The 23061-nt window shown below is 48.8% G+C and overlaps 1 protein-coding gene across 11 annotated transcripts in view; it reads left to right on the top strand.

Moving 5' to 3' along the window:
- The window catches only part of LOC101442975 (long-chain-fatty-acid--CoA ligase ACSBG2-like), a 56456-nt gene extending 33395 nt beyond the window's left edge, over positions 1–23061 (top strand). For 8 of the 11 annotated variants that reach the window (XM_058282004.2, XM_004482238.4, XM_058282002.2 and 5 more), the window contains 12 exons: positions 1379–1467; positions 3982–4102; positions 8522–8605; positions 9947–10096; positions 11630–11806; positions 14842–15023; positions 15158–15391; positions 18050–18267; positions 18555–18694; positions 18847–19093; positions 20156–20276; positions 22622–23061. In XM_058282004.2, the coding sequence (XP_058137987.1) occupies positions 1379–1467; positions 3982–4102; positions 8522–8605; positions 9947–10096; positions 11630–11806; positions 14842–15023; positions 15158–15391; positions 18050–18267; positions 18555–18694; positions 18847–19093; positions 20156–20229 (1716 nt within the window). In that variant the 3' untranslated portion in view covers positions 20230–20276; positions 22622–23061. The remainder of the gene's footprint in view (positions 1–1378; positions 1468–3981; positions 4103–8521; positions 8606–9946; positions 10097–11629; positions 11807–14841; positions 15024–15157; positions 15392–18049; positions 18268–18554; positions 18695–18846; positions 19094–20155; positions 20277–22621) is intronic. The other 3 variants (XM_058282001.2, XM_058282003.2, XM_004482236.5) reach the window with 1 other exon arrangement.

Raw genomic sequence — 23061 nt, 5'->3', positions numbered from 1 at the left:
TCCAGCTAACAGCAAGCAAGGAAACAGGGCTCAGTCGTGCAACCATAAGGAACTGAATTCTGGCTACAACCCCGTGAGCATGGAAGAGGATCTCAAACTCCAAAGAGACCACAGCAGCCGAGACCCTTATTGCAGCCTTGTAAGCCCCTGAGCAGAGAGTAGTTAAGCTGTACCTCCTGATCCATGGAAAACTAAGATAATGAATGTGCATCGTTTTAAGTCCTAAGTTTGTGTCACACGTGATGCAGTGATAGGTGATGAAAACAGTAGGCATCTCCTGTTGTAAAAAAGTGGCTTTGAGTTATAGGAAATCTGATCACATTTTGACTGACACCTGAATTCCTCTGAGGTCACAGCGATGACCACGTGCTTGGGCTGACCTCCTCCTTGGCTACCCCGTTCCGATACCCCAGCCAACTGGGGTGGATTTGTTTCTCCTGACACATCCCCATTTAGCCATGTCCTTAGCTCCTGGAGTTTGTCTCCTCGCCCCTAAATCTCAGGAACCCAATTAGAAATAAATCAGTTTATCTACATAGCAATAAAGACACACCCTGTCTGTCAAAAAGACAACATATTTGTCTAAGCAGACACATTATTTAGGGTATATCTATGTCATTAGGGGAAAAAAAAAGATCAAACTACAAAGTGAGCCCTAATGTAGCACCATTACAGCAATAGTCTTGCATCAGTGGTAACAAAAGTACCACACGAATGCAAAGTGGTAATGATGTGAGGAGTTATATGGGTATTCTGCATTTTACAACATGATTTTTCTGAACAGCTCCAACTTATCTAAAAAAAGAAAAAGAAACATTTGGCATCTCAATCTGAAGCACCAGCAGGTGCTTTCTTCCCAATGGATCCTTCCAGATGCTTCTGTTTTCCCCAAAGATAGCAGGTCATTTCCAGTCTTACTCCTACAAGACTGAAAGAGCCAGAACAAAATGGGGCCACGTCCTGGGGATGTTCACTCCCTAAAATGAGCATTCACTTTCGTGCCCACCCTTCCTGGTTCACCAGCCACCATTTTCAGGGCAAGGCTTCATTCACCTGCAAGAGTGCCATTTATTGCCACAGCATAATATCACTCTCCGAGTAGCTTTTTTTTCTCTCTCTCTTTTTTTTTTTTTGAGTAGTTTTAAATGAATAGTAAAGTTAAATTAGTGGTGTGCTACACTGATGGAGAGAGACTAGCCTCTTATATTCATAAAATCATCTCACCCCAGATTTTGGATTCAACACCAGATTCCTTCCAAGCCATTTATGTGCATTTTTGCATCTGCTTTGACACATCCGGGTGATCTGACCACAACCAGAAGCAAAATCATCTCCATGTTTATGTTTTCTGTGTGTGTGTTTGTTTTTGCCTTCCCAGCTGGGTTTGGAGCGTTTCCAAGGAGTTGGCATCATGGGGTATAACTCGGCCGAATGGTTTATTGCTGCGCTCGGCACCATCCTAGCAGGGTAAGACCATCAGCACGGTTCACTGCGAGTGTTGACAAGCAGCTGCTCTGGGCCTGGTGGCCCTGGGCTGGTGCAGACTGGGTGGAAACGGGAATTTTGGATGAAACACCAGGTCAGCAGGCAAGAGAGACTCATGGACAAATCCATTAGACCAGAGCTTTAGACTTCATTTTGCTTCAGCTGCAGAATGTTTCTCAGAAAATATAATGACCAAGATAATGTTTAGAGATTTCTGATTATGTGCCAAGCATTTTGCGCTGTGTGTGTGATCCCATAGAACACAGATAAAAGGAGAGAAACACCTCTGACTGTCACTGGGTCTGGGACAGGTGCTGGTGTGAAAACAGCAGGTGTCAAAATACTTTATACACTGTAGGTTTACCGCTATACTTAAAGATAGTGACTAAACGATTCAAAATATTACCTGCCTGCCCTCAATCCATATTCCATTGAATACTTATAGTGGCCCAATATAGCACATAGTATTATTATCCCAAGTAATAATGATGGTTTTGATAATGTGAGGTCTAAAAACATTAAGTGGCTTCCCAGACTCACTCAGCGATTGAGTGGAAGAGCCTGAGGCCCAAACTCAGATTTCTCTGACTGAAAATAACAACACTCATGAGGAATTGTGGGGGAGCCACTGGAAATATTAACACTGGTTATATCTAAGCATCAAGACTAAGGGCATACTAATATTATGTCATTTTCAAGCTCCCAGTTGTTTTATGAGCCTAAATTATCCCTACCTTATAGGAAGTTGGAATAAGCCTTAATAAAGTGGTTTGCTACTACATGGTTGAACCTTGAAGACATCATGTTGAGCGAAATGAGTCAGACACTAAGGGATGGGTATTATATGATTCCACTTACATGTAATAACTGGAATATACAAAGTCATAGAGGCAGAAAGAGTACAGGTTACTAGGGCGGGGTGGGGGAGTTGGGAAAATGGAAAGTTAATGGATAATGGGTATAGGGTTTCTGTTTGGGATAATGGGAAAGTTCTGGTAATGATAAGTGGTGAGGGTACCACAATACTGTAACTGTGATTAATCCTATTGAGTGAAAAAATTAAAATTAAAATTAAAATTAAAAAATCCTATTGAGTGGTGGACTTGGGAGTCGTTGAGATGGCAAAATGGATGTTGGATAAATATTTCCACAATTTAAAAAAGACTAAAGGGACAGTAACAATTTAATGTAATACATAGTCCTGCACTGGACCTAATAATGGAGGAAATGTCTGCAAGGACGTTATTTGGACACATGAAAAAATTGAGTACAGGTAGTAAGCTTTCAATCCATGTTAAATTTCTTGAACTTGGTGACTGTACTTAAGGGGTCAACGTAAGCGAGTATCCTTAGGAAATATTTCTAGGAAATGTACATGGCAGTGTTGAGTGTTTCAAACACTACACTCAGTGTTTAGAAAATGGATGGATGGATACTTAGATAGATGATAGATAGATAGATACATAAATAGATAGATAGTTAGAATGATATGGCAAATGAGGCAAAATATTAAAAGTCGGTGGATCTGAGTATCTGGCAGGGTATGTGGAGATCCTGTGTGGGTTTTGTATTATTTTTGCAACTGTCCTGTAATGTCGAAATTATTTCAAAATAAAAAGTGTTTTCTTTAAAGAGAAGGACGTTTGCCCGTATGGGTTTTGTATTATTTTTGCAACTGTCCTGTAATGTCGAAATTATTTCAAAATAAAAAGTGTTTTCTTTAAAGAGAAGGACGTTTGCCCCACTTGCCAGGACTGCAGTTGGGCTCCGATATCAGATCAGACCTGTGTTCAAATCCCAGGTCTTGTGCTTTTCTTTGCCTGTGAAGTCACCAAAGTAATCCAGTGGTGCCAGAACAACTGGATATCCATATGGGGGAGTGATCCTTACCTGACACCACGCAGAGAAATTAAATCCAGATGGATAATACACTTAATCATAAAAGTTAAACTATAAAGCTTCTAGGAAAAACTATACCACCACCACATAGGAGAACCTTTTTGCAACCAGAGATTTCTTACAGGACACAGAAAGCACAAACCACAAAAGAAAAAATTTGTTAAAGTAGACTTCTTTAACATTCAAAAACTTCTGCTCATGTAAAGACACCAACAAGAAAATGAGCAGCAAGCTGCACACTTGGAAAAAATATTCATGAAACTCGTCTCTGACAAAGGACTAGTAACTAGAATACATAAAGAACGTCTACAATTTGGCTAATAAAAAGACCCAAAACCAACCAACCAAAAATTTAAATTTATGGATGGGTAAAACTTTCCAGGGGTACCATGGGGGCTCCATGACCTGATGGCATGGTGCCATCACAGGTGCTGCCACTTGCATCATTTTGATCGCTGTTGTTGTTTTCATCATTGCTAAAAGGGTGGAGAAAGGGAAGCTGGCAGGGAGGCTGTGAACTCAGCCTGACCCCCTCCTGCCTTCCAGGGCGTTCTCGCCTTCAGGTGTGTCTGGGGGGGGGTTGTTTTCTTTTCCCAGGGGCCTTTGCGTTGGCATTTATTCCACCAACTCTGCGGAAGCCTGTCAATATATCATCTCTCACGCCAAAGTGAACATCTTACTGGTTGAGAATGACCAACAGTTACAGAAGATCCTTTCGGTAAACCCCTACCCAGCCCTGCCTGGTAACATCAGCCGTGGTCGGGGGTCTGATTGTTCCCGGGAGGGGTGGGGGCTTCCCGATGCATACCTTCATATCACATTGGTCTAAATGGCAAAGCGCATTTTGGGGGGTAGGGTGAGGTGGGAGAGTTTAATTTCCAGTTCATATTTTAACTTCCTCTTCAGCCTCCATTTTAAAAATGTATTTATGGACTATTTTATAGACGCCCCACTGTTACTTTTCATGTAGAAGCTTAATGATGTCTAGGCGTGTGCTTCTTGTGATGTTTCCTTATTTCTTATAATTGTCTTCATTGCTGAAATGGATTTGTCTTTTTCTCCTAGTTCCTTTCTAAGTTCTACCACTTCCTGTTTCACCTCCTCCTGGCGTGAGGCTCACACCTCCTTGAGTTCTTGGATGTTTGCTTTGAGCTCTTCCTTCACAGCTGTGTTTGCTTCCTTGCATTTCTCATTTGATGTTGGAATGTCAGGCTACAATTTTCCTTTGCTTTGTGGTGACCTTTTCCAGGTGAGTTTTCTCCATGTACAGTGAAATTTTACTCTTATTTTTTTCTTGTCGTATCTTTGTATGGATGTTGTAGAAGCTTTTTTGATGACCCACTTGTCTTGAATGAACTGCAATTTCCTGAATCAGCTTCTTTGTTTTTGAAGGATACATGCCCCACCTTCTCTTCCCCTATCCTCTAGTACTCTCTAACCTACTTTTTTTTTTAAGTTTTATTTTATTTATTCCCCCCCACCTCGTTGTTTGCGCTCATTGTGTCTGTTCATTGTGTGACCTCCCATGTGGGAGAGAGGCACCAAATCTCTTGAGCCACCTCCATTCCCTGCTTTGTTGGGTCTCTCATTATGTTTTCCTCCTTGCGTCATTTTGTTGCATCAGCTCGCTGCGCCAGCCTGTCTTGTCAGCTTGCTGTCTTGCTTGTTTTCTTTAGGAGGCACCAGGAACTGAAGCCAGGACCTCTGATGTTGTAGGCGGGAGCTCAATTGCTTGAGCCATAGTCATTTCCCTAACCTACTTTGTATATCTATGAATTTGCTATTTCTCATCCTCTCTCATAAGTGGTATCATACAATATTTGTCCTTATGTGCTTTTCTTATCTCACTGAGCATCAGGTTTATCGAGGTTCATCCATATTGTCACACATATCAGGGCTTCATTCCTGGTTGTTTTTTTTTGGCTGAATACTATTCCCTCGTATGAATGGACCATGTTTCAATTCTCCATTCATCTGTTGAGGGACACTTGGGTTGTTTCCACCTTTTGGCTATTGTGAATAATGCTGCTATAAACTTGGTGTACATGTATCTATTTGAGAGCCTGTTTCATTTTCTGTGGGTGTGTACCCAGAAGTGGAATTTGTGTATCCTACTATTGTTGGTGAAGTATTCTGTATACACCTGGTCAGATACAGTTGGTTGGTGTTGTTCAGGTCGTCTGTCTCCTTGTTGATCTTCTGTCTAGATATTCTATCCAGAATTGAAAGTGGCTGGATCAGCTTTTGGCAGGTGGATCTTCAACAGAGGGGAGTGTTGGGGAAGGGGTTTCACCTGTCAGCTCAACAGCCACTGGAATGGTTTCTTTAATACCATATTTCATCACTTCTGAGCCATGCGTTTCTTTTTAACGTATCTGGAGTCTGAGATGTGTCTCATGGCCCGTGGCATGGGCCCATCACCGTCAGCCATGTTTTCCCACATTTTAACATCTCTGAAATTAGAGTGCACCCTGCAGACTTGACGAAATCCTTGACTCAGTGAAGCACAATATTTCATGCAAGCCAGGTTTCCTTTGACTCCCAATTCCTTACCTACCTAAGGAAGAGCTTCTACCTCCAGCCCTGGCCATCGTCACCAAGGGCTGTTGCCTCTGTCTGCCAGAGCGACTCCCTCCTTTCTCATTTTTTAAAATTTGTTGTTTCTTCCCCCCTCATTGTTTGTGCTCACTATCTGCTCTCTGTGCCTGTTCATTTTGTGCTTGTCTTCTTTTTAGGAGGCACCAGGAACCAAACCTGGGAACTCCCATGTGGGAGGGAGGCGCCTGACTACTTAAGCCAGCTCTGTTCCCTGCTTCTTGTGTCCCTCATTGTGTTTCCTCGTTGTGTCATCTCATTGCATCATCTTATTGTATCAGCTTGCCACACCAGCCCATTGCGTCAGCTCGCTGGCTTGTTCATCTTCTTTAGGAGGCATCAGGAACCAAAGCTGGGACCTCCCATGTGGTAGGCAGGCACCTAACTGCTGGAGCCACATCTGCTTCCCTCCCTCTCTTTTTTTTTTTTTTTTTAAAGATTTATTTATTTATTTAATTTCCCCCCCTCCCCTGGTTGTCTGTTCTTGGTGTCTATTTGTTGCGTCTTGTTTCTTTGTCTGCTTTTGTTTCTTTGTCCGCTTCTGTTGTCGTCCGCGGCACAGGAAGTGTGGGCGGCGCCATTCCTGGGCAGGCTGCACTTTCTTTTCACGCTGGGCGGCTCTCCTTACGGGGCGCACTCCTTGAGCGTGGGGCTCCCCCACACGCGGGGGACACCCTTGCGTGGCACGGCACTCCTTGCGCGCATCAGCACTGCGCATGGCCAGCTCCACACGGGTCAAGGAGGCCCGGGGTTTGAACCGCGGACCTCCCATGTGGTAGACGGACGCCCTAACCACTGGGCCAAAGTCCGTTTCCCCCTCCCTCTCTTTTTGAAGTTGCTTTTTTTAAGTGTTATGTCTTTGGCCCCAACACACGCATCCCGTCTCTTTGTTCTGTTCATTGAACAATACCCCATGGATTGGGGCTTTAGGGAGATCTTCCTCTTGTGACAAATAATGGTTTACAATTTGGGTTTTCCCATATGAGAAAGCTCCGTGCAACCCATTCTTCCCACCCCACCCACCTCACTGCGTAACTTCCTGTGCTGGTTCTGGGTAACCCCCAACATAGAGGAACAGCTGATTCATTTCTGGCTTCTGGTGTCATGGATGGTGCAGTTTGGGGGGGAAGAAGGGGGTTCCCATTGCTCCAGTTACTGTGTGTGCTTTTCAGGAGGGCTGATTTAAATCTGGGAACCTGAACGGTCTTCCCAAACTGGAAGTCCAGCTACGTTTCAAGAGATTTGATTTGGAATGACAACCACGGCTCCCCGCTCCGCTTGCAACTCTCTAGCCCTCCAGGGGTTTGTCTTCCCTAGAATAAACCCCAAACTCCTCACTACTTCCTCCAAGCTCAGCCCACCACCTGTCCCTGGTCATCCTTTCCCACCTTGTCCCCTATCACTATCTTTTTTTTTTTTTAAAGATTTATTATTTAAATTTTTTTTCTCTCTCCTTCCCTCCCCCTGCCCTGCCCCGCCCTGTTGTCTGCTCTCTGTGTCCATTCTCTGTGTGTTCTTCTGTGTCCGCTTGTATTCTTGCCAGTGGCACTGGGAATCTGTGTCTCTTCGTTGCGTCATGTTGCTGCGTCAGCTCTCCGTGTGTGCGGCGCCATTCCTGGGCAGGCTGCACTTTCTTTCGCGCTGGGCGGCTCTCCTTACAGGGTGTACTCCTTGCACGTGGGGCTCCCCCATGCGGGGGACACCCCTGCGTGGCATGGCACTCCTTGCGCGCATCACCACTGCCCGTGGGCCAGCTCACCACACGGGTCAGGAGGCCCTGGGTTTGAACCCTGCAGCTCCCACATGGTAGGCGGACGCTCTATCAGTTGAGCCAAATCCGCTCCCCCCCACCACTTTCAGTCTGCACTCCAGCATCCCACCCTACTGCCTGCTCCATGGAGTGTGTATTCCCTCTTTCTGGAAAGTTCTTGCCAACACTTACTGTCTTTCTCTCCAAGCCAGGGGCTTGGTTATAACCAGCATCAGCGATGTTAGCGGTGACTCTTTCATTGGCTCGACTAGAAATGTTCTGGAGAAACTCTTTCCCTTGCATGAACCGGGTTTAGGAATCCCGCAGGCCTGGATGCATATTTGGAGGTTTCTGAGCCTGTCTAAGGTTACAGCCACTTTTAGGAGAATTTTCGCTACCCGAGTCCCAACTCCAAGGCTAGAATGTCACGGCCTGAGAGCAGGTTGCTATCCCAGGGTGAGCTTGGGTTTCCCGCCGCCCCAAAGAAGAGCACAGCTCTGCTTGGCAGAATTCCATCCCCGAGGTGTCAGCCCTGTAAATCCCGCCTGGGGGAAAGCTGGAGTCCTCCCCTGCCTTTAACTGCTGGAGGCAAATGATGCCACCACCAAGAGCCCAGAGCTGAGAACGACCCGGTTGTCTTCTATCAGTCGAGGACCACAGAAGCGGCGTTTCACAGTGGGGGCAGGGGAACGAGAAGAGGCTGGAGCTGATCTTGGGGGCTCAACCTCACGCCCTGGCTCAGGCTTCCCCAGGGCTGCCTGGCCAGGAGGCCCACGCAGAACTTTATTTCAGATTCCGAGCACCAGGGTGGAGACGTTAAAATTCATCATCCAGTACAAGGGTCCAGTGCAGGAAACCAGTGCCAACCTGTACTCCGTAAGTGAGCGAGATGGGCCTAATCAAAGGGAAGGGGCGGGGCCTCGCGGGGGCGGGGCTTTGAGGGAGGGGGCGGGGTCTTGCAGAGAGTGGGCGGGGCCTTGCCAAGGACGTGGGTGGCCCTTTGGAACACGGTTTTTTTCCTCTTGTATAAAGGGGGTGATGCCGGAAATTATTATTTAGGGGAAGGGACCGGTTCTTTTTATCTGTTGCTGGGTACCAATTCACCCTGAAAGTGGGTGGCTGCTCTTCAAAACATGAAGGCAGTTGAAAAGTATTGGAAACGTGAAAAGCAGGTACGTTAAAACACACATTATTTTAAATTTAAATATTTTATTTATACCCAAACCCCAGTCACTATATTTTCCCTCTCTCAGCTGTGATTTGACTCATCAAAATATTTTTATTATTAAAACCATTAGCCATTTAAAAATATATTTTTACTGGGTCTCACGTGTATTAGCTCAGTTACTGCTAATAGCAACCAAGGAAAGTGGGTCCTGATATTCCCATTTTACCAATGAGGAAACTGAGGCACAGGGAGCTTACGTGGCTTGCCCACAGTCACTTGGGAAGTGGCGGAGTCAGAAGCAGATGCTACCGTAGCTCGGCTATTTCCAATCCAACGCTACAAAGGAGAAGCATGTCTGCCTCAGGGAGAAGGTGATTTATTGCGAGCGCACAAGCAAGGAACCGGGGAAATAATCCCCAAACCAGTCCAAAGTGAGAATGGCGGCGAGGGTTTTTCTAGGCAAAGGAGAAGGGGAGGGGAAAAGAGACACAAGTGAATGCCAGCAGTCTCGTGAGGAGGGTACGTGCAGTTTCTCAGTCCTGCGTTGTCTCAAGCTAATATTCAACTGGTCCTTGGTTTCAGTGGCTAATTAACCACGGCTTAGCAAGGTCTTGGTGATCTCTTTCTCAGCCGACCGCTCAAGGATATCAAGCTTTCTGTCTCTGAGAGAAGTTAAGGGCGTACACCGTTCTGTCTGGGTTGGCGCGGGGATGTTATCTCATTCCTGTAAACAAGCCAGAGAAGGTCCAATTCATACCCTTCAGGGAACCAAGTGCAAAGAGGCAACTTCGAAAATGAGATGACTTAGAAAACCAGCTCAGTTCGTGTATTCGGGTTTTCAGAGCTGCTTCAGCAAAGAAATATTTAGTAAGCCCATTTCCCAGCTATCGGGGTCCCCGACGAGCGGCAGCTTCGGGTCTTTGGATAATAAGAGGCGCCAGGACTGGCGCAGCCCCAAGCCCTTGTCGGTGCTGGCAGGTAGTGTTGTAGGGCCAGCTCTGATTGGCGGCTGTGGCTCCTCATCCTCCGCCTGGCTTTTCTTTCCGCAGTGGGATGATTTCATGGAACTTGGCAACACCGTTCCCGACAGCCGGCTGGACCAGATCATGGCCAGCCAGAAGGCCAACCAGTGCGCCCTCCTCATCTACACTTCCGGGACCACTGGCGTCCCCAAAGGAGTCATGCTCAGCCACGACAACGTGAGTGGTCTCTGCCCCGCGACGACGGCGAGCTTTGCAGTGTCTGGGATCTCTCCACTCTGGAGCGGTGACCTTTCAGCTTGTTTGCTCTCGACCCCACATCAGAGTGGGGGGGAGAGGACTGCATAGCTCAGGGGTTAAGGTCAAGGACTTTGGAGCAGGTCTGCCTTCAGATCTCAGCTCTGTGGTCTTGGGAAGCACATTGGAGCCTCAGTTTCCCTACCTGTAAAACGGGGGTGATATCATAGCCCCTGCATATTTGTTGTTGTCTTAGAAACGGGTTTCTGATAATGAAATAGATAAGTGAGAGAGCCTTGTTTTCACTTTGTGTTTGGGGGATAAAGCAGAAGTTAATTTTTAGTTTTTTGTGGTGGTGGTGGTTGGTTGGTGGCTTATTTTATTTCTGTCATTTTTTGCGTGGATTATTGGACCCAGGCCTTCATACCAGGAAGCAGGTGCTCAACCACTTGAGCTATATCTGCTTCCCCAAATTAATTTCTTTTTTTGAGGTGCCAAGGATTAAACCCAGGACTCACGTGTGGGAAGCCAGCACTCAACCACTGAGCCACATTGGCTCCCCTGAGTTGGTTTTTCCATTTGTTTTGCTTGTTGGTTTTTGTTTTTTTCAGGAGGCACCAGGAACTGAACCCAGGACCTCCCGTGTGGGAGGCGGGGGCTGAACTGATTGAACCGTATCTGCTCCCTAGTAGTTAATTTTTGATTGCATAAAACAGGCTGTTTGGGGAAAACATATATATATATATGGGGTAAAGTCTAAAACAGATAAGATCAGTGTTATACAAGAATAAGGGAACACATGATTCCATTTTATATCAAACTCTAGAGAATGCACCCGGTCTTGGCTTTCAGCGAGCCAGACTGGAAATGAACAAATCAGACCATTTCAGCTCATGGTGAGCGTGACGTAGAGAATTAGACAGACGCCGGCACTTTCAGTTTGGGTGACGTGAGATGGCCGCTCTGAGGAGCTGACGTCTGAGCTGAGATGTAACCTCTGAGAGGGAGCCCGCCATGGGGAAAGAAACGGTTGGGGTGTTTATGGGATATTTTTTTTTCAGTATTAGTCCCATTGTTGTATATTGAAGATGCGACTCGTCTGTTCCCATTTTACAGAGGAGGAAATAGAGGCTGCAGAGGATTCTAAATAAATAGTCCAGGGTCCCCCAGCTAGCTAGTGCTGGAGCTAAGATTTGAACCTGGAACACCCCACTTGTTGCTGCCTTCATGTTTTTGAGTTCAGATATTCTGACTCTTAAGAGCTGTTTGCTGGACCCAAAGGGGCCTGTAAAACCCCCATTTGCAGCTCTCCCCATCCTTGGGCAAGTAAGTACACGGCTCTGGGCCTCTGTTTCCCCATCTGTCAAGTGGGGAGAATCCATGAGATGAGCCTAGAGTGTTCCAAGTGAGAATTAAATGGCTTTCGTTCTTGGACAGTGTGGGAGCGAGGCCTGGCACACGGTAAGTGGTTTGCGGATGAGTTGCCACGGATCATGAGACCCTCTCGTGTTCTAGATCACATGGACGGCTGGTGCAGTGGCGAGGGAGTGCAACCTGTATTACCCCCCAGAAAACCAGGAGGTCGTGGTCAGCTACCTGCCCCTCAGCCACATCGCGGCTCAGATGATGGATATTTGGCTGCCCATTAAGGTCGGGGCTGTCATCTACTTTGCTCAACCAGATGCTCTCAAGGTAAGGCTGAAAGAGGCCCTGGGGTCCCCACGCATCCTCCAGGATAGCCCAGGGCCAGTGGACAGCGTTCCATTCATTTGACAGATGTCCCTTAAGCCTAGAGCCAGAAGTTCCTCCTCTGTTCTCTCTCTCTTTTTTTTTTAAGATTTATTTATTTATTTCTCTCCCCTCCCCCCCCACCCCAGTTGTCTGTTCTCTGTGTCTGTTTGCTGCATCTTCTTTGTCCGCTTCTGTTGTTGTCAGCGGCACGGGAATCTGGGTTTTCTTTTCGTTGCGTCATCTTGTTGTGTCAGCTCTCCGTGTGGGCGGACACTCTATCAGTTGAGCCACATCTGCTTCCCTCCAGTTTTTCTATATCCTCACCAACAGTTGATTATTTTCTGGTTTCTTTGTTGTTGTTCTGTGGGTTTTTGTTGTTTGTTTTGTTTTGTGGGGTTTTTGTTTCTGTTTTTACTAGCTGTCTATATTAGTCAGCCAAAGGGGTGCAAAATACCAGAAATCTGTTGGCTTTTATAAAGGGTATTTATTTGGGGTAGAAGCTCACAGGTACCAGGCCATAAAGCAAGATGGCTGCCGACGTCTGCCAGGGTTCAGGCTTGCTGTTTTCGCTACTTGGTTTACTATTTGGAGTGGGCAAAAGAGCTGGAAGGGTTGGGAGAAAATGCAAGGTTATGTATGCCACACTTGTTGTGGCTTTAATTTGCATTTCCCTAATGACTAATGATGCTGCGCATCTTTTTCGTGCTCATTGGCCATTTGTATGTCGTCTGTGGTGAGATGATTTGCTGTTCAAATCCTTTGCTTTTCCTTCTTTTTTTTTTTTAAAGATTTATTTCTCTCCCCTCCCTCCCCCCCAACCTGGTTGTCTGTTCTCTGTGTCTATTTGCTGCGTCGTCTTTGTCCACTTTTGTTGTCAGCAGCATGGGAATCTGTGTTTCTTTCATTGCGTCATCTTGCCGTGTCAGCTCTCCGTGTGCGAGGCGCCATTCCTGGGCAGGCTGCACTTTCTTTCACACTGGGCAGCTCTCTCTACGGGGCGCACTCCTTGTGCGTGGGGCTCCCCTATGCGGGGAACACCCCTGCATGGCCCAGCACTCCTTGTGCACATCAGCACTGCACATGGGCCAGCTCCACACGGGTCAAGGAGGCCCGGGATTTGAACCGTGGACCTCCCATGTAGTAGACGGACACCCTAACCACTGGGCCAAGTCCACCGCCTCTTTCTTTTTTTAATAGGAAGCAGGCCCTCGACCATCAAGCTACTCCTGCTCCCCATTTTCTCATTTTTAAAGGTGGTGGTTTTCTTACTGTTGCTTAAGATTTCTTCATTCTGGTTAGATCCTTTGTCAGATATATAATTTGCAAATATTTTCTCCCAGCTCTGTGACTTGTCTTCATTTTCTTAATAGTGGGTTGGTTTTTTTTTCATTTTTTTGTTTGTTCTTTTAATAGTGTTTTTTGAAGAGCAAAAGTGTTTAGCTTCGATGAAGTCCGGTTTACTGATTTTTTTTCTTCGATGGATTATGCTTTTGATGTCATGGCTAGGAAATGTTTGCCTCCTTCAAGGTCACAAAGATCGCCTGTACTTTCTTCTAGGAGGTTTTTAGCTTAGCTTATATATTTAGTTCTGTGATTCTCTTGAAGTTAATGTTTGTGCATGGTGTGAAGAAGGAATTGAAGCTAAGCAAGTTCTCTTTGGGTGGGAGCAGATGGACAGTCTTTCTCCCATTGAATATTTTTACCTTGGCACTTCTATTGAAAATCAAATGATCGTAAATAGATGGTTTCATTTCTGGATTTTCTATTCAGTTCCATTGATCTATCCTTATACCAAAAACACACGGACTTGGTCACTGTTTTATTGTTTGGTGACTGGCTTGCCCTGGACATGTCCAGTTTAAAATATTCCCAGGTTTAAAAGATTCACACAAAGTGGGACAGGTGGTCACCCCACTTTAGAGAAAGCTTTAAAATCAAGGAATAAGTCCTCTAATTCTGTTCTTCTTTTCCAAAATTGTTTGACCACTCCAGGCCCTTTACGTTTCTGTATACATTTTTTTTTTTTTTGAGGAGCGGGGGATTGAACCCGGGACCTCGTGTGTGGCAAGCCGGTGCTCAACCACTGAACCACATCGGCTCTCCCGAGGTGTTTTTTTCATTTGTTTGCTTGTTGTTGGTCTTTTTGTTTTTAGGAGGCACTGGGGACCGAACCTGTGACTCCCATGTGGGAAGCAGGCGCTCAGCTGCTTGAGCCACATCTGCTCCCCCTTATACATTTTAGCATCTGATTGTCGATGTTTAGGAAAAAGACTGCCTGGGGTTTTATAAGGGTTGCGCTGAACCAAGGTCAAATTGGAGGGGAGGGCAGGATCTTGCGCCCATTTTAACAGGTGCGTCATATTCCACTGCACGCTCGGCCCACAATTTCTTTTTTTTTTAATTTAATTTTTAAATTATCTTTTCTTAAAGTTAATAGATTACACAAAATGTTACATTAAAAAACCTAAGAGGTTCCCATATACCCCACACCCCCACCCACCCCACTCCTCCCACATCAACAGCGTCTTTTCATCATTGTGGGACATTTGTTGCACTTGGTGAATACATTTTGGAGCACTGCTGCACCCCATGGATAATGGTTTACACAATTTCTTGAACCAGTCCCGTCGGTGGACACATACTCTCCCCATGATATTACAAACAGATGCTGCAGAGGAGCATTCCTTCTTGATCCCTCTGAACCTTTCGTCTGGCTGAGTTCCTTCACCAGTGGAAGTCAAGTTGCTGGGTTGCCTTGAAAATGTGGCTAGTGCTATCAAGTTGCCCTCCCAAACTTTCCCTAGTTCATGCTTCCCAACATATGCCTGGAGAGAGAGGGGGAAAAAATCTGATTGGCCCCCGGCCAGCCCATCGGGACGCCACCTGGGCTCGAGCTCCCCAGGGAGGTTCTGAGCCCGGGAAGATGGCGGAGGACGGATGGGCGGCTCGGTAGCCGGAGGCTGCTGGCACAACGGACCTGGTTCTTTCCCACCCAGGGCAGCTTGGTGAATACTCTCCAGGAGGTGAAACCTACCTCCTTCCTTGGCGTACCCCGCGTCTGGGAGAAGATACAGGAGAAGATAAAGGAAAATAGTATCAAGTCCTCCAACTTGAGGAGGAGAGTGGTTTTGTGGGCAAAGTCGGTTGGCTTAAAGACCAACATGAAGAAGATGCTGGGGTAGGTGGGGGGCCCCCTGGGCAGGATGGGGAGGAGGGCAGCGGGAGGAGAGGCGCGGCCTTCTCCAGCCGGACCCACTGAGCCGCCTTTCGGCTCGGTGGCGACTGGGGTCTCCTTCCTTTCCTTGTCTGCAGGTCCTCCGAGAACACCATGAGCTACCGAATGGCCAGGACTCTGGTGTTCAGCAAAGTCCGGAGCGCCCTTGGCTTTGACCGCTGCCGCTATTTTATCAGCGGGGCGGCACCGCTCTCCCGGGACACCTCCGAGTTCTTTCTGAGCTTGGACATACCCATATTTGAGATGTATGGGATGAGCGAAAGCTCTGGACCCCACACAGTGTTCAACCAGGATAACTACAAGATTCCAAGGTACGGTTCTCCGGGGCGACCCCTGGTCCCCTAGAAGCACAGAATCTAGGGGATGGAGATGGGGGTGGGGTGGCCTCTGATGAACCCTGACCTGGTGTCTCCAGGATGGCCCCAGTTCTCCAGCTTCCCCACCCACATCTTCATGAGCATGGGAAACCCCGCCTTGTGAGAGAGCCCCCAAACAAGGGGACAGGACCCTGGGAATGTTCCACGGTTTCAGCCCACCACTGACGGTTTTCCCCGCCAGCCAGAGGGAAACCTGGAGGCCCTTCATCTCCCCAGTGCCCCGTCTCAAACATGGGCACAAGCCTTTCTGGCTTCCAGCCAGACTCAGCCCTAACCCTAACCCTAACCCTAACCCTAACCAAGTTACCGAAACAGCACTGGATAGCTGGAGGCTCCTCTCACATTCCAGGCACAGGGCCTTTGCACATGCGCTTCCCTCTTATTTGATCGTTACTGATTGTCGATTATCCCTGCTATTCTTATGATAACAGCAAAGGTGATGGTGCAAGGTCCTGGGGTAAGGTGAAGACAATTTGCCTGGTAGGACTAGGAAGATGGTCCCAACTGACAGCAAAAAAAAAAGTTTCTGTCTCCTTCACCTGGCAGACCACCTCTTGCCTTTCACTTTATCTTGCAGGGCAGCTCTGGCACCTCAGTAGTTGCCCTCTCCACTCCACAGTCTCACCGGAGCCGTTTAGCTACAGAACCTAAAATGCTCCCTGGAGTTTTCTTTTTTTTTTTTTTTTCAACTTTTTTTAAATTATCTTTTTAAAAAAAATACATAACTCACACAAAACGTTACATTAAAAAATAGGGCCCCACCCCCCCCTGCTCCCCACTCCTCCCACATCAATGACCTCGTTCATTAGTGTGGTACGTTCTTTGCATTTGATGAGGACATTTGTGAGCGCTGCTGCACAGCATGGATTATCATTCATGTTGTCGTTTTCACTCTCCCCCAGTCCATTCAGCAGGTCATGGCAGGAGATATAATGTCCTGCAGCTGTCCCTGCAGTATCATTTAGGACAGCTCCAAGTCCCGAAAATGGCCCCATATCACACCTCTTTTTCCCTTTCCCTGCCTTCAGCAACTCCACTGGAGTTTTTCTGAAACAAAGGGTCTCTCCCTAAAAATAAGTGACATTGTGCCATGCCTGGAGGAAGGGTACACATTCCTATCTTTAGTTATATATATGTTTTTCGATAAGTAATGCATGCATGTCACCAAAAAAATCAAAGGGCATGAAAATGTTACTGTAAAAAGCTCTTTCCCTCCCACTCCGGATCTGCTTGATAACAGCCATTATTGTGTTTTTTCCAGTTACGCTGTCATACGTGGTCTATTGACATATATCCTTTTATCCCAAACGGAACCATTTTCCAAGTGAAAATAGACACAAAACTCTCCCAATTCCTATTACTTGCAATCTGGAGAACAGGAAAGAAAACAGTTTGGATAACATGACAGCCTCACTGTCTCTGAATCTGTATTGGTGCTCAAACAGTGGCCTATTTTTAACAGCTGTGTAATATTCCACTGAATGGATATACCATAGTTTATTTAACTGGTCTCCTTATTGGTGGATATGTAGGGTTTTTCGCCCATCAGTTGTTACCACAAACAATGCTAAAGCAAATATTTTGTATATACAAAATATGTTTTGCTAAACTGATTGGTGAAAAATGGTGCCTCAACACAACTCTAATTTCCATTCCTTTTCTTATGAATAATATTGAAAAGAATCTTTTCATACATTTAAAAGCCACTTGTCTTTCATTTTCTCTGAACCATCTGTCCATATCCTTGGCTCATTTTTCTATTGGTTTATCAGTCTCTTTCCTATTGGTTTGTAGGCACTCTTTACATATTATGAAAATCAGTTCTTTATCATTTAAATGAGTTGCAAGTATTTCATCCCTGATTTATCATTCGTATTTCACTTTTCATTAAGTTTCTTGTTTGTTTGTGCTGTGCAGAATTTTTTATATTAATGTGACTGAATTTGTCAATCTTTTTTTTATGACTTCTGGGTTTTTCCACATTTCCTAGAAAAGCCTTCACCAGAGAAGTTGTCAGGAGGCTCTTTGTAAGCTTTGAGCAACACAGGCCTGCCTTTTTTCTCTTGCTAACTAAGGGAATCCTACACTTAACCCACAGACCCTCCTAACAGCCTGTGAAAGAAATCTCAGCAACATGAGAGAAAAACACAAAACTTCCTGCCTCCTAAAACCACCCTTGCAAATGGTATTCCTAGAAACAAAGAGTGTAGATTTTAGAGAGCGCATTTCTCTCTCAGCCTCCAAAGAGAGTCTTGCTGCCTGGTGATTACACGCAAGTCTCCAGCTCAGTTTTCTAAACGTGAGCGGTTTTTGTTGCGGCTCTTGAGCCAGGAGCCCTTTTCTCTTTTTCCACTCTACGAGGGTTAGAAACAACCTACCGCTCTGCTGGGTTTCTGCATTCACGAGGCATTGGGGAATCTCCCCTGAAAACTCCCTCTTTTCCTTCCTCTGCAAACACATGCAGGGACCTTCCTTGGGCTCTCCGTGTCCTGGAGAGGAAGGGGCAGGAGGCAGACCCAGCCGCGTCCAGCTGTTGATCCCGGGGGGTTGTTGGTCTCTCTGAGCCTCAGTTTCCCTTCCACGCCCCTGCAGCTGTGGCAAGGTCATAAATGGCTGCAAGAACATGCTGTATCAGCCAACCAAGGATGGCATTGGGGAGATCTGCTTCTGGGGCAGACACGTCTTCATGGGCTACCTGGAGAGAGAGGATGCGACCAGGGAAACCATCGATGACGAGGGCTGGCTGCACTCGGGGGACCTCGGCCGCGTGGACAGCCAGGGCTTTCTCCACATCACTGGCCGCATCAAAGGTACCGCGGCCGGGCCCCGTGGTGGGGAGCGGGGAGGGGAGGCTCCTTGCAAGCCCGAGCACCCCTAACCTTCGTGGGGTTCCCGGCACGCACCCGCACCTTTGGAGGGCCCCCCAGTCTGCACAGCCAAGCCCCGTGCTCCTCCTGGCCTGCACAAAGAGTCAGTCGACGGGCATCGAAAGGAGCCGGGGCAGGCGGCGTTGCGGCCGTGCCCTGACCTGGCTGCAGACGGGGAGGGCCCCTCGGGTTCTCGGGGTGCCCTGTGGCTGAGCCCCGCCTGCTTCCAGAAATCCTCATCACTGCCGGCGGCGAGAACATTCCCCCCGTGCCCATCGAGGACTCGGTCAAGGAGAAGCTTCCCATCGTTAGCCACGCCGTGCTGGTGGGCGACAAGGCGAAGTTCCTGAGCATGCTTCTGACGCTGAAGGTAGCGGGGGACCTCGCCGGGTGGGGAGCTGGCGGCGGGGGGGGAGGGTCTGCCGCCGAGCCTCGGGCACACAGCACCCCCTCCCCGTCATCGCGGGGGGCTGGGTGTGCCCGTTGGTGAGCGGGCGTGGCGACGGGCGTCTCCCTGGGCAGTGCCTGACCGACCCGGTGAGCGGGGAGCCGCTGGACAAGCTGAGCCCGGAGGCCACCGCCTTCTGCCAGAAGCTGGGCAGTCCGGCGACCACCGTGTCGGAGATCGTGCGGCTGCAGGACCCCCGGGTGTTCACGGCCATCCAGAAGGGCATCGATGCCGTGAACCAGGAGGCTATCTCCAACGCCCAGAGGATCCAGAAGTGGGTCATCCTGGAGAAGGACTTCTCCATCGCGGGCGGAGAGCTGGGTGAGCGCCCCCGGGACCCGGGCGCCGTGGTGCTGGGCAGCCCCAGCCCTCCTCTGTGGGTCCACGAGCTCCCCGGGGCCCACGCACGCGGCCCCTTTTCTCGGCCAACCCTCCCCCTCCTGCCAGTCTCAGACTCAGATCCACCCAAATTCCTTGCTTCCTTCTCCTCACCCCCTCCCCACCTACCACACTGGGCATCTCAAGTTCCTCTGAATGCTCCAGGCATCGTGCAGCCGCAGGGCCTTCGCACGTGCTAGTCCCTGTTTGGCATGCCTTTCCCTGCCCTTCGTACTTCACCTAGCCGGCTCTTTCTCTGCACCCAGGTCTCACCCTAAAGGCCGGTTCCTCTGAGCGGCCTTCTCCGGCCATCCTGGCGCCCTCGCCACTAGGAGCTCCCCACCATTCTTTCCCCCTGAGCCCATCGTGATCTGAAGTCGTTCTACATATTAGTTTATTTAAGGAACCCACCCCCCAGCTTGAATTCTAGTGGTGGTCTGTTTTGGGGCTCTCAGTCCCCAGCTGTTATTTGACAGGGTGGCTTTAAAGGGAGTGGGGCTAGCCGCTTTGAATACCCTGGGTTTGAATCCCGGCCCCTCCGCGTGGGGAGGGACAGGTCCCTTCCAGTCTCGGACTCCATATGTTGAAAACGCAGCCCTCGTGGGGTTATTCGGGCCATTTCCAGGCTGGGGAAAGAGGCAGCTCCCAAGTTCGAGGCTGGGGTCTGCCCCGGCCTTGCTGGATGACCTCCGAGTGCCTGGCCGTGTCTGAGCCCCATTTCCTTGCCTGTGAAGTGGGGGGGGGGGGGGGGCTGGGGAGGGTGCCCTTCCTCTTTGGGGGCCCGGTCCACATCAGGCCAGAGACCCCGGTGTCCGGTGCCCGCCGGCGCCCCTCCGGACAAGGTGGGGTCTCTAACCGCATTTCAGACGCTGGCGGCGGGAGTGGTGGCGTCCCCGGGAGACGGGTGGCGGGTCCCCGTGCCCCCGCCCTGCCACCTGCGGCCCTCGGGGACCGTGGGGCTCGAGCTCATCTCCGCCACTGAACCGATCGCTCCTCGCTTGGTAGGTCCGACGTCCAAACTGAAGAGGCACTTCGTAGCCCAGAAGTACCAGGCCCAGATCGACGACTTCTACAGCTGACCGCCCGGGAGGAGCTGCCCTCGGCCGCTGGCGGTGAGAGGCTGGCGGTGAGAGTCCGGCGCTCGGCCCTGCCGCGGTGGAGGAGTCCGGCGGGGGCTCCTTGGGGCCGCTGGCGGGTCTGCGAGGGGACTTCAGAGGCCACATGCATGCACACGTGCACACGGATGTGCCCTCTCACATGCACACACAGAGATGTGCATACACGCATGCACACCATACCTGCATAGCAGGCACACACATATATGTGCATATGTGTGCGTGTGTGCACACAGACCACATGCACACACCTACACACTAGGCTTGCATGCACAATACACGTACACACGGACATGCTCACGGGCACATCTCCGTGCTCCCATGCATGTGCACACTTCCACATGGGCATACACACATGCCCGTGCAGCCACATGGACACACCTTGCACACATGTACGCACGCACGTTCAGCTGCAGTGGGCTCTGGGGAGCACCCGGCCGCCTGCGTGCTCTCTCCACCCGATGTGCACGGACTCTTTTGCAGTTGCCCGATGTCGTTAGCGCTTCCTCCTGCCGTTTCCACTGGTCTCAAAGCCAGCGGGATGCCGTCTTCCCACCAGGGACCAGAGTCCTTGGTTGAACACCCACGTGCTGCTCTGAGGCTTGCCTGGAGCCGGCCTCTTGTTGGGGTGGGGGGTGGCACCCAGGGGACATGAGGTGGCTTTGGCACGTCCCGGAGGAGAAGGTGAGAAACCTTGAACTCTCCCTGCCCGCTCGTCGCTCCTCTTCTCCCAAGCTGTGTCCACAGGGGATTCCATGACACCGAGAGCAGCCGGTAGGTTTTCCAGGAACCCAGTTAGATGCGTGAAGCAGGCAGAGTGGAATTCATCTTCAGCCATCCCAAGCAAGGCCTACGGCCTTTTTAAAAAATATATTTATTTAGATATAGATAGACAGATAGATAGATAATGTCCCCCTCCATAGTTTGCACTTGCTGTCTGTTGTTTGCTTTCTGTGTCTTTTCGGCTTTTTTTTCCTGAGGCACCAGGAAGCAAACCCAGGACCTGCCATGTGGGAGAAAGCCACTCAGTCCCTTGAGCCACATCCGCTCCCTGCTTGTTGTGTCGCTTGTTGTGTCTCTCATTGCGTCTACTTGTTGCATCAGCTTGCCACCCCTCACATCCACTCACTGTCTTGCTCATCTTCTTTAGGAGGCACCGGGAACTGAATCTGGGACCTCTCGTGTAGTAGGCAGGCACCCAACTACTCAAGCCACATGCGCTCTCCTATGACTTTTTCCTTCTGTTAAAGTTTTTTTTAAATTTTGTATTTATCCTCCCCCAGTTGTGCTCGCAGTCTGCTCTGTTTCCATTCCCTGCGCATTCTTCTGTGTCTGCTTGTCTTCTCTTCTCATCTTCTTTTTAGGAAGCACTGGGAACCAATCCCAGGACCTTCTGATGTGAGAGAGGCACCCGTAATCACTTGAGCCACCTCAGCTCGCTGGTTTGTTGTATCTCTCGTTGTCTTTCCTCTGTGTCTCTTTTGTGTTGCATCATCCTGTTGTGTCAGCTTTCCACGCGGGCCAGCTCGCCCTCACCTGCTGGCCCCGGGAATCGACCCTGAGACCTCCTTCATGGTGGACGGGAACCCAAACCGCTTGATCGCTTGAGCCACATCCGCCTCCCTCCCTTCTCTTTTGCAGCCCCAGTCAATCCCCCATGTCCCGTTTCTTCTGTCCCTTGTTGTCAACTGGTTTAACGTGGTTTGTCACTGGCTGGAGTTCAACACCTCTCCTCCATCAACCACAAGAAATTCTGTGTCTTTTGCAAGACTTCCAACTGCTCTCTGCAGCTGGGTGGAAGACCATTTGACATTGATGGGGGGGTATTGAGAGGGGGGTGGGGCTTGTCCAATATGGCAGCCCCTGGGGGTTGCGCCCTCAAACACACACCTGTTGTGACTGTCAGGCACACTCGAAATGTGGCCGTAAGATGTGCTGTGAGAAACACACACTGGGTTTCGAGGGCTTACGTACGAAAAGAAAATATAAAGTATCTCATTAATTTTTTTTTTTTTAATCCCAGATTAGATGTTGAAATGATCGTCTTTGGGACATACTGACTTAAAGAAAACATTGTTAAAATTAGTTCAATAAATCCTTTTCACTTTTAAAAAAAAATAGGGCCACTATAGAAAAATTTAAATTGCCTAGATGGCCCACATGCTATTTCTATGGGACTGCACTACTCTGAGGTTCATTGGGGATGGAAGTCATTTGAGTGGGGACCCGTTTGTAAGTAATTGGGTCGTTTTTGGTGAATACGTTCATCTTGTGGTGACCGTGGGGTCCTGAGAGTGAACACGCACATCACGAGGGCTTGCACGTGACAGTTTGCGTTTCTCCTCTTTGTCTCCAGCTCAGATTGGAAGAGCCCACCACGATTTCTGGTCCCTGCTTGGGGTCAGAGGCTCTTCTTCCTGTATTTAAGACGTCACGTGGCCAGTGAGTTCATCTCTTGATCATCCACCTGTTGAAGGAGTGTCCCTGGGAGTTTCTGCCATGTCTTTTGAAGTAATGGGATCATCAAAGACCTTTGAAGTCCTAGAAACCAGCAAGGCATTGGATGCGGGGAAGGCATGGCATTGGGAAGGCTATGACAAACTGCCAGTTTTAGAAGAAAGATCTGACTTTGGGGGGAGGTCCAATTGGATTTTTTTTTCTCCCCAGAAGACTTAATGAGATAGAAAAGCCTTTACCAGTTTGAAGATCTGGGTCCCCACTTACCTACGTCGAAGCAACTTGGAAACCCTTCCAATAAGTTCTGATAATAAAGCATGTCAGTGTCCTGTCTCCTGA

Source organism: Dasypus novemcinctus, chromosome 19 (genome assembly GCF_030445035.2).
Source record: "Dasypus novemcinctus isolate mDasNov1 chromosome 19, mDasNov1.1.hap2, whole genome shotgun sequence".
Taxonomy (NCBI): Eukaryota; Metazoa; Chordata; class Mammalia; order Cingulata; family Dasypodidae; genus Dasypus; species Dasypus novemcinctus.
The sequence above is the reverse complement of the archived record's forward strand: the minus strand, read 5'-3'. Positions and strand labels throughout refer to the sequence as shown.